The 12,482-nt window shown below is 22.4% G+C and overlaps 1 protein-coding gene across 6 annotated transcripts in view; it reads right to left on the reverse strand.

The window, feature by feature from the left end:
• Positions 1-1,265: 1,265 nt before the first annotated feature.
• Positions 1,266-12,482, reverse strand: part of LOC135949434 (very low-density lipoprotein receptor-like) — a 439,308-nt gene continuing 428,091 nt past the window's right edge. For all 6 annotated transcript variants that reach the window (XM_065498994.1, XM_065498996.1, XM_065498995.1 and 3 more), the window contains one exon: positions 1,266-1,522. In XM_065498994.1, the coding sequence (XP_065355066.1) occupies positions 1,481-1,522 (42 nt within the window). In that variant the 3' untranslated portion in view covers positions 1,266-1,480. The remainder of the gene's footprint in view (positions 1,523-12,482) is intronic.

Raw genomic sequence — 12,482 nt, forward strand, 5'->3', positions numbered from 1 at the left:
TGCTCATAACTTGGGCAATTATGCAGGGATTTGAACAATTTTAACACCATAAGAAAGCATTATATTCACGTTTTAATCATTAGTTCATCTAAAGAAAATTCTTTAAAATTTTACAATTATTTGTGCTGATAGTTCAAGTCATTTGCATTAATAGTTTCTAGGTTGTATGTTATTTGATATTTTTTCAGGCAAAGTAATTGACTAAAATAGAATGTATAATAATTTTTCATTGAATATAAGCTTGCTATTCTAACATGATATCGCACGATATTTCTGTTTAAATTGGTTGCCATAGATGTGGTTTCAAATCTTGCTTTAATTTTGGAACTTCCTTTAGGGATTTTTAATTAAATAGTTTTTAACTACGGGGTGATTATTTTCGCTGATAAATTTCTCTATAATTTTCTCTACTATAATTTATTTATTTAGTTTTGTTTTTTTATTGTTAAAATTGTTTTACTCCAGTTTTATTTTAAGGTTTATGCAAATAATTGTTTATGTTTGTTTTTTTTTATAATTATTGTAAATTTAACGGTTTGTTTTACTTTATATTTAAATTTTATGTTATTTTTCTTTAAAAACTTGATTTTATTTTATTCAAATATTTACATTATTATAATTCTTATAGACTTCTTATTAATGTTATTAACAAATTGGTTTTTTAATAAAATTTGAAATGAAATTTTTAATCTCTTTTAAAGGAAAATGTAATATAATTAAATTAAATTTAATATATTTTTATATAATTAAATTAAATTTAATAAAACTGTAAATAAAAGTTGTGTTGTATGAGTTTTTTTTTTAATTTTCTTAAAGAAAAATTGGCAGGACTTCCTTTCATTGTTGTTTAAGAGTTTTTGTGTGTTTTTTTTTTTTGTTGTTAAAATAAATGACCACAAAAGTTGAGTTGATTGTTGTAGCTGTTGGTTGTAGTTGTGCCTGTGGTAAATGTTGTATGTGGTGTGTGTTGTGTCGTTGTTGTGTTTTGTGAGTGAATCCTTGTGTTTACCTGAACAAAACAACTCTGCTGTTTCCGGTTGCTTAGTGATGTTGAGTCGGTTGTTTTGTTTTATTTTATTTATCTTGCTGGTTAAATGAGTTGTTTCTTTTGTATTTTTTTTCTATAATTGCTGTTCTTTTTTCTTGAAGATGTTGATGACAAGTGTGTTACTGTATGTGTGTGTGGGTTTGTGTGTGTTTACTTAATTTATTTCCTAAAAACAAAATAAAAAGTTTAAATAAAAGTGAGGTGTTGTGTTTTTACGTTTTGTTTTTTTAGTTGAATGATATCAGTATGAATTCTTTTTTTTGGTTTCTCTTTAATTTTGTTTTTTCTAAGTGTCTTTTCTAAATAATTTTTTACTACATTTTTAATGCAAGTCTTTTTTGTTTCCAAATAGTTGTTTTTCAAAATATTTTTCTTTTTTTTTTGGTCTTTTGGTCTTATTTGAATTGAGAATTTTGGTTTAGAGTAAACATTTTAAACACACTCAGTGCCCACTTCCTTTAAAGGTTCTTTGCACTGTAATGAGAGAAAGGAAAAGTACAACAAACAAGAAAATTAGTTACATTTTAAATATTAGATACATTTGTTAAAATATATTAACAAATATAAAATTAGCATAAAATCTTAAAACAAAATTATATATAATTAAACTGTTACTTACTATTAATAAAATAAATTTATAAAAAATTATAATTTTAAAGGATAAAATACATAAACTATTAAAAAAAAAATTATAACACAAAACTCTATGCTGCTAAAGTTTAACAAAAACTAAAAAAAGAGTATTAAAAGTTTTTTTAATGAAAGCTTGGCTCAATGTCTTTTATATCCCATTAAAATTTTAAAATTCTTTCCATATTTGCCATAGTTATTGATAAAAGAAAAATGTGTGTACTACTAGACGTATGATTAATATTTATTTGAGGTTAGGTTTTAAAATAGCCTATAACATGAAGAATTAAGTATGGATTTGAACATTTTTAATGTTATATGAAAGCTAGGCCTTTAGAGTTTAAATAAAAGTTTAAACTATCGGTTATTCAAAAGCAAAAATTTTATAGATTTTAAAAGAATATGGGAGTTGTGAAATTTTTACAGTAAAACAAAAAGGGTATTAAAATATTTATTAAATAAAATAAAAGTTCAACGTCTTAGCTTTTATAAACCATAAAAAGTTAAAAAAATCTCACCATATTTCACATAGTTATTGATAAAAGAAAAATGTGTGTACTACTAGACGTATGATTAATATTTATTTGAGGTTAGGTTATAAAATTGTCTATAACATGGGGAATTATGTATGAATTTGAACAATTTTTATGTCACATGAAGGCTAAGCCTTTAGAGCTTAAATAAAAGTTGAAATAATCGGTTCTTCTGCAGCAAAAATTTTAAAATTTTTATTGATTTTAAACGACTATGGTTTTGTAAAATTTTTAATAAAAATTTTCGCTGTGGAATAAAAATTATTTAAAAAGTTCTATTAAATAAAATAAAATCCCAACGTCTTAGCTTTTATAAACCATCAAAAGTTGAAAAATCTCTTCATATTTGACTTAGTTATTGATAAAAGAAAAATGAATGTCCTACTAGACATACGATTAATATTTATTTCAGGTTAGATTAGCATGAAGAATTATGTATGAATTTGAACAATTTTAATGTTATCTGACAGCTAGGCCTTTAGGCTTTAAATTAAGATTTAAATATTCATATCATCAATAAAAACATTTTTAAAATTTTATAGATTTTTAAAGAATATCGTAGTTGTGAAATTTTTAATCAAAACTATGAAACAAAAATTATTTAAAAATTTATATTAAATAAAATAAAAGCCCAACGTCTTAGCTTTTATAAACAACCAAAATTTAAAAAGTCTCTCCATTTTTGACTTATTTATTGATAAAAGAAAAATATGTGTCCTCCTAGACGTATGATTAATATTAATTTAGAGGTTAGGTTAAAAATTAGCCTATAACTTGGATAATTTTGAACGGATTTTAACAATTTTAATGTCTTATGAAAGCCAAAAAATCAGGTTACATATACAAATTTTAATAATTAGAAAATCTACGTCTAGTAGAACACAAATTGTTCTTTTATCAATAAATAAGACAAATATGGAGCTATTTTTAAAATTTTAATGGGATATTAAAGCTAAGAGATTGAGCTATGATTTCACTAATATCAATTTTAATATTTCTTTTGTTTCACATAGATAAAGTGCAAATGCGGACGATTGACAACCATATGCAAATCTTATTCATTGCAGCATCAATTTGTTAATGTTCAATTATCCAACCAACGAACTCTCCAAGCTATTATTTACTTCAAACTTAGATCATTTCTGAAATCATTCAAATTAAATGAATTTCTATTTATAAAGAAAATTGTTTACATATAACAAAAAATATTATAATAAAACCTGAAGACTGTATAAATTTACTTATCTTAAAACCCCTTACTTAACGAAAACAACATATTTCTGACACTTGATGATGATTGATGGACTGCTATAAATATATATTTAATTTTATTATATACCGCTGTCTTTCAAATAAAAATCTGCAAATTATTCTCTCCTGGAAACCTGTTCAAATATCAAATATTTTCAATACCAAACAACCAGCAGAAAGAGACAACCCTTTTTCACAAGCAAACAAAATCACTCAAAACAAAAAGTTATTGAAATTCAACGAAAAATAAGTAACAAAAATTTATATTTATTTTGTGGCCTCTTGAAAAATATTTGTATAAGAAAAGTTTTTAAAATGACGCTTTTATGTCATTGCATGATGATTGATACCTTGGAAAATAATGAAGGGTTTTTATCATAAGAGGACAAATTGAGATACTCAGCCAGAAGAGGGGTTTTATAAATAAATATTTATTTTATAAAAACTAAAGCATACTTAAAGGCTGGAAAAATAAAATTGAACATTTTTATTTATCTGTATTAAATTGATGAGAAATTTGTATTTTTTTTTTTATATAAAATAACATTTCGATTAAAAATATTACAAATTTAGTTATTCTGCTACAAAAAGTGAGTGTTTTTTAATAGCAGGGGATTTTGTTCTAGATTTTTCCAGAAAAATTTCTTTAAGTTTTTTCCTACTATTTTTAAATCTGAAGTAAATTATGAGTAAACTACATCAACGGAACTACTGTTGCTAATGAGTTGAATTTTTTAGATTTAAATTCAGGCAAAATAAATATTCAGTTGTGGCTTGAAAGGCATTTGTACAAAATATAATAAATTATCTACCGAATATAGAATCAATAACAAGCTATTACTGAAATAAAAACTAATTGCAAACTGCAATATTATATTTTTCAAATATTTCTCTAAACATTGATAATTTTATGAACCAGAAATATTAGTTTTTGTATTATTTTCAACATAGATTTAATATAGATTTTCTAAATTTCTATTTAGTTATTTTTATATTTCAAAGAATTTTATAACAAATTTAATTGCCAGAACTAAAACAAAATCACGCTGGAAAAAGGCTTAAATTTATTTGAATTTATTCACTTAAACCTTATAAATTTAATATAATTTTTAATTAAATTTTAATGGAAATTATTGTAATGTACATGCACACACTTTTTAATACTATTACCTAAAGCTTTTGTTTAATAGTTTATTACATTTGTGTGTATTTGTTATATTTATGCATGTCCCAGCGAAATCACAGCTTCACAGAAACAAATACATAATTTGATGATCTTTGAATGTCAGTTTTATTAGCTTCGAAAATAGTTAATAGATCTATTCCCCACTAAAAATAACAAGCAATTCTTGGCAAATAACCTACCAAAATATGAATGAAATCTAACCATAATTTTCCAAGTTATAGACAATTTCCCAAACTAACCTCTAAATTAATATTAATCATACGTATGGTATGCCATTTTCTAAATTTGTGTTTAATTATGAAAATTATGGTAAGATTTTGAAAATTTTAGTGGAATATAAAAGCTAAGATATACAATTATGAATTATATAATCACAATTTATAAGACTGTTGTTTTTTCATTAAAAATTTTAAATTTTCATCAAAAACTAAAACCTGAAATTTTTCATTTTCTGATTTGTTGATGATCCTTTAATGACTTGGTCTTCATATGTCGTTAAAATTTTTGAACTTGTTACACAATTGCCTAAGTTGTGCAATATTTTCTAACCTAACCTTTAAATAAATATTAATCATACGTCCCATCTGACAAATAATGGATTTTTGTATCAAAATATGCCAGAATTTTTAGATTTGGCGATTTATTGACTATGTTTTTAAAGAGCTGTTTTTAAAATTGCTACACAGTTGCCTAAGTTATGGTAATTTCTTCAACGTAATATATAAATTAATGTTAATCATACTTCCAGTATAACAAATATTGTATTTTATGTATAAATATGTCAATTGTGAAAATTTTTCAAATTTTTTAATAGAATATAAAATCTAAATTATGATTTAATTAAATTATCAAAATATCTTTTATTTTTTTTTAAACCAAATTAATTCAAACATTGCACATTATTATGAATATATTATAACTTTAGGCCCTAGCTATAATATTCCAAAAAAAAATTCAAAATCTCTTTATAATTTACGGAACTATACACAAAAGAAAATGTTTGGTCATACTAGACGTATGATTAATATTCAATTGAGGTTATGTTGGAAAATTGCCCATAACATAGGAAATTGTTTATGAATTTACAAAATCTTGATAGCATATTAAAGCCAGGCCTTTAATTTATAATATATTCAGTTTATATGTATCGTTCGTCAATTGTTTTAAAGCAAAGACAATATTTAAATGTTATGAATTTTAGGAAAAATTTATTACAACAAAAAAATGTATTACTCTATTTTATTAAAAATGTTTGCAAATAAATCATAAATCATGGACTTAGCTTTTATAAACCATTAAAATTTTAAAAATCTACCCATAATTGGCATATTTATACACTAAAGAATCATTTTTGTAATACTAGACGTATGATTAATATTAATTCAGAGGTTATGATGCAAAATAGTCTATAACTTTGGCAATTGTGTTCAGATTTTAAAAATTTCTAAAGCATATGAAAGCCAAGCCTTCAGGCTATTTCTAAGTAAGTATTTATATTTCAGTGGTCAATTCAGGTAATATTAACACTCAATACTTCAATACAGAAAAATATTTCAAAATCATTCTTTACTATTATTTTGCAATTTCGTAAAGAAAATTCTTTGCAAGTCCTCGGTTTTTTTGCTGGGGTATGAATAAGTGTGTAACAGATAAAAACATATTTTTTGCATTTATGCCATTTTTAATTTCAATTGCCCTTTTTTTGTAATAGTAGTTCTCTGGCAGTAGTTATATTTTACCCCCATTTATGGTTATGCTTTTATTTATGTGTGTATTTGTGTGGTTAAACAAATATTTAATTTAAAACTACCAAGCAAAAAAAAAACAACTCTCTCACACACACTTACTTTTATCTCTTATTTGCACAAATAACCACAATTAATTAAATAATTCCATATATGTATAGTTTATTTTTTTTTTTTAATATAATTTTTAAATACTATTGAAATAAGCAAATTGAAGTAGAAAGTTCGTTTTTTAGTTAGATTTTAAATATATGCGTATTAAATTGTGTAAATATTATAACAAAATTTAAAATGAATTATTATAGAGAAAAATTTTATATATTTACAAAATTTATAAAGAAAAAATAAATTTTTTTATATGAAATTCCAATTGACTTTCTAAGAATATGGAAATTTTTTACCAAATGGAATTATTGTTTATGTAATTTTGAACTTTAGTCTTGAAAATAATTTTTCGATATATATTTGTTAAGTTTAGAGTTTTTTGTTTTAGATCAATAGATTTATAAAGCTAGCATTCAATGGTTATATAACTTGAACATTTGCCTTTCATATGCCGTTAAAATTGTTAAAAACCGTACATAATTGCCCAATTTATGGTTAGTTTTCCAATCAAACCTCAATATTGATATTAATCATACGTCTAGATGACCAAAATTTTTCATTTGCATATAGAAATGGCAATTATAAAGATTTTCTTAAAATTTAAATGGAATATTAAAGGCAAGGCTGTGAGTTATGTATTGAACAAATGGTTACTACTCTATAGGTTTATATTGAAAAATTATGAAATTTCATGTCCATGAATAATCTCTTGGAATTTTTATAACTTAAATTAAAACCTAAACAAAATCGTATTATATTTAAAGAAAAGGCGGTACTATAAAGCCAATGATTTGAGTTATAAACACAAATAATTAATTTATACCAATAAAACCTTCATCCTTCAAATTTATTGAAGGTTTATACAATCAAATTTTGTAAGTAAATTTAAAAATGTATTATTTATTCATTAACAAACAATAAATTTTACTTTAGACGACTAATTGTTAAAACTTTTATTTATAATCTAAAGGCTTAGCTTTCATATGACATTAAAATTTTTCAAATCCGTACATAATTGTCCATGTTTTGGTAAATTTTTATACCATAGCTCTAAATAAATATTAATCATACGTCTAGTAGGACATACATTTTTATTTTTATCAATAAATTGATCAGATATGGAGATATTTTTAAAATTTAAACGGAATATAAAAGCTAAGACATAGAGCAACAATTTAATGATAAAACCTGTATAATAAAATTGAGCTCTAACATTTTTTGTTAAACATTTTTTTTTGTAAAATTCATAAAATTTTAAATTGATTAAACTGAAGAATTGGCTTTCTTATTACGTTCCAATTATAAAAATCCATATCCAACTGCCAAAGTTATGGGCAATTTTCGAACCTAACCTGTAAATAAATATTAATCATGCGCCTAGTTTGAGGAGAAATTTTCTTTTGTGTATAAATATGTCAAATTTTAAAGGATTTTTAAAATTTTAATGGAATATTAAAGCTAAGACATAAAGCTATGATTTCATTATAAAGCAAATAAAATAAAATTGGACAGTAATATTTTTTATTAAACATTTATTTTTCTAAAATTCATAAAATTTTAATATTGTGTTTTGTTTTTGTTTGTTTTATATAAATTGATTAATAGAGCTCGCATATTTAAAAACATATAAACTGAAGTATTGGCTTTCTTTTGCCGTTCCAATTATTAAAATCCATAAACAATTGCCAGAATTATGGGCAATTTTCGAACCTAACCTATAAAAAAATATTAATCATACGCCTAGTACGAAGACAAATTTTCTTTTGTTTATAGAAATATCAAATATGCAGGGACTTTAAAAATGTTAATGGAATATAAAAGCTAAGACATAGAGCTATAATTTTAAATAAAATAAAATTGAGCAGTAACATTTTTTATGAAATATTTATTTTTCTAAAATTCACAAAATTTTAATATTGTGTTTGGTGTTTTTTTTACTATTATATGATTTGACTAATAGAAATTATATATTTAAAAATATAAAAAATTAAGCACTGGTTTTATTATTCCGTTCAAATTATAAAAATCCATAACCATTTGCCAAAGTTATGGGAATTTTTCAAACCTAACCTATAAATAAATATTAATCATACGCCTAGTATGAGGAAAAATTTTCTTTTGTGTATAAATATGTCAAATATGAAGGGATTTTAAAAATGGAATATAAAAGCTAAGACATAGAACTATGTTTGCATTAAATAAATTTTTAAAATTATATTTGGTTTACATTGAAAAATCTACAGTGTCCTAAATGGTTTAATTTAAATTCTCCAATTATTGCAGCATTCTTCCGTAAAGTGCTCTCAAACATTTTAATAACTATATGTTAACATTTAACTTAATAGAGTATAATAATAATAATAATAAAAACATAATTTAATAAACCTACATACATTGTATATAAATAAATTTATGTTTAAACAAAAATACAAATAATAAATATTAACAATAATTATAATAATCATTTAAAAATAAACAACGACAAAAAACATATCAGAGAGAAATTAAAATAATAACATATTAATGAATTTAAAAAAAAAACGAAATATGTTTATTTGTATTAATTTATTCAAACATTTATTTATGAACTTACCACTGAACAATTTGAATATAAAATCCTTTTCTTTGTGTTAATTTTTATACAATTTATACAATTTTGTTATAATAAGTTGTTAATCATTATTATTAACAACAACAAACATAAATAAAATTGTACAAAAATGTAAGCAATTATTGTAGCATTTAAAAAACAGATAAAATACAATTAATATTAGCAATTCAGAAAATAATTAATGCATTCATACTGTTTACATCATTCAATTAAAATATTTTTTTTTTATGTTGAACCAAAAAAAAAAAACGCATAAAATAATAAATGTTTTTAATTTTATGTAGAATTAAATACCTGCCTTTTTAAATAAATATTTAATTAGGAGTTTGGTTGAAAAAAAATAAATATTTTATAAATCAATTGTTAATTAATTTTTTTTCGTTTTGTCGAGGAACCTTAAAGTATAGACTTATTTACCAATTTCTGTTTTCATTTATCTCGTTTAATTTATTTATTTATTACTAAACTTAATTTCTCTAATGATCTTAGAAATATTAAAAAAATTTACTACGTATTCTGTTGTTGATTTTTTTGATGCATGAAAAATTATGAAAGGTTATATGTGATTTTTTTTTTAATAATAATTTTGAAAATGTTTATTTAAAATTTTAATGTTTACAAATAATTTAATACAAACACTGTGGAAAAGGGCAAATATTTTTAGGAAAATAAAAATGAATTTTTTTTTAACTTTTGTAAATTTAAAAAATGTTTGCAAAATATTAACGAATGTCAAATATTAAATCTCAGTTATAGAACCAAAAGGCTTGGCTTTCCAATGCTTCCTAAATTTTGAGAATCGGTTTATAATTATCAAAACTATAGCCAATTTTCCAAACTAACCTCTAAATTAATATTAATCATACGTCTAGCATGCCCACAAAATTTTAAAATATATATGTTAGATATAAGTACGAGTAATATAAAGGGCATCCTAAAATTCTCGAATTGTTTTAAATTGCCCTTACTAGAGCAGTATAGTATTTCCAACCAAAAACAGTAGTTAGCAAAAATGGATAATTGCACGACATTTTTACACAATAGTTTTATAATAACGAAAATTTCGAACTAATTATGGTCGGAATATTGATTAAACTTCGTCAACTGTGAAGAGAGAAATTGAAAAATTCAGTGAGATTGGATTAATTGATGGTGCTAAACACACTAGACGTTCATAACTAATAAAATAGTTATGATTAATATTATTTAAGAGGTTAGGTTTAAAATGTATGTACCTATAACTTGGACAATTATGTAAGGATTTTAAAAAAATTACGTCAAATAAAAGCCAAGCCTTCAGGTTATGTCTACGAGTTTTAATAATCACATCACCTATTGGTGACCGTACGTATAACAATTTTTTTGGAAAATATTTTTTTTAAATTTTAATTTTTGTTGCGATTTTTTTTATTTTTAAAAATTGAAAAAATCTTTGTGATAACTTTTTAAGAAAATTAAATTTTAAATTTTTTTTATTAAAAAATCGTTATATTTTTGTAAAAAAACCCGTTTAATTTTTGTTAAAAACTAAATTTTTGGTGAAATATTAAAAAAATTGTGTTTAAAAAATCGGTTTTTAAGAATTTCTTTTATTTTTTTTTATGAAAATTTAAATTTTTGTTAATTTTTTTTATTTTTGAAAATTGAAAAAAACTGTTTTGTTGATCTTTTTGAGAAGAAAGTTTTTAATTTTTAATTAAAAAAAATATTTAAATTTTAAAAAAAATCAATTAAATTTTTTTAAAAACTTTTTTTAAATTTATTTGTTGAATTTTTTATGAAAAAAATAACGTTGGAAATAATTAAAATATTTTTGAATTTTTTAAAATTTTTCAAAGAATTTTTTTTATTTGTTGGTCACTTGTGGCCCACTGTAAGGTTTTTGTTTTTAAAGTCTATAAGTTTGCAGACAACTTTCCAAAAGCCAGACACCTCCTTAATTTAGGCAATTAGTTTTCAGGACTAGTATCAATTACACAATATCTTTGTATTATATTATTTAGCATTTCTTTTGAAATTGGTGGAGCATGTGTCTCTAAAACTTTCTAAATTTAGGGAAATAAAGTTTAAGTAAAATATTTTTTTATAAAAAACCGTTTAATTTTTGTTAAAAACTAAATTTTTGGTGAAATAGTTTTTATACCAAAACAAAAAATGTTGGTTTAAAAAATCGTTTTTAAGAATTTCTGTTATTTTTTTTTTTGGTGAAAATTTAAATTTTTGTTGATTTTTTTTATTTTTGAAAATTGAAAAAAAAAACAGTTTTTGTGATGATCTCTTTGAGAAGAAAGTTTTTAATTTTTTATTTCAAAAAAAAATATTTAAATTTAAAAAAAATCAATTAAATTTTTTTAAAAACTTTTTTTAAATTTATTTGTTGAATTTTTTATGAAAAAAAATAACGTTGAAAATAATTAAAATATATTTGAATTTTTTAAAATTTTTCAAAGAATTTTTTTTTATTTGTTGGTCACTTGTATGTAGCCCACTGTAAGGTTTTTGTTTTTAATGTCCATAAGTTTGCAGACAACTTTCCAAAAGCCAGACACCTCCTTAATTTAGGCAATTAGTTTTCAGGACTAGTATCAATTACACAATATCTTTGTATTATATTATTTAGCATTTCTTTTGAAATTGGTGGAGCATGCGTCTCTAAACCTTTCTTAATTTAGGGAAATAAAGTTTGAGTAAAATATTTTTTTTTTTTGAAAAATTTCTGAAACTCAAAATTGTCCTCGCTTTTTAGTAGTAACTTGTGTGGTGATTTAAGTACTTCGGTTGATATATATTTTAGACTTACAGTGGTCTACAATTGGACCCAATGGAGTAAAAATTATTGTTAAAAGTTGGAAATATAGTTTGTTTAAAAATTATTTGAGATATGTTTTAAATTCCATAAAATAGTTGAGATTTTTAGTGTGAACCTTTTTGGAGACTTATTTGTATCAAGTTTTAATTAGATCATTAGATAATTTGTTAATATTTGGAAAGTTTTGTTTAAAATATTTGCCCTTTTTTTAGTGTTAAATTGTATTGTAATTTTGTTTATGATAAATGTATTTAATTTTACTTTTACTTTCTTTTTCTTTTATCATGAAAAATTTTTTGCTTTAAAAACATATATTACTGGCTAAAAAAATACACTTATATTTAAATAAAAATAATAATTATATCCTTTCCAAAATGATATACAATCAAACTTTTTTTTTAATTTACTTTTTTTTCTTATTTTCAATACTGCGCAAACAGTCTTCTTTGTGAACAATGCAGCTAAATTTAGGGGGAAAAAAAGTACGAAAAAAAAGAAAAACACAATAATGCGATAAAATTGTGACTTGAGAATAATGATTGAGGGATATTTGTGGGTAATAGG

This window comes from Calliphora vicina, chromosome 1 (genome assembly GCF_958450345.1).
Source record: "Calliphora vicina chromosome 1, idCalVici1.1, whole genome shotgun sequence".
In the NCBI taxonomy this organism is placed as follows: Eukaryota; Metazoa; Arthropoda; class Insecta; order Diptera; family Calliphoridae; genus Calliphora; species Calliphora vicina.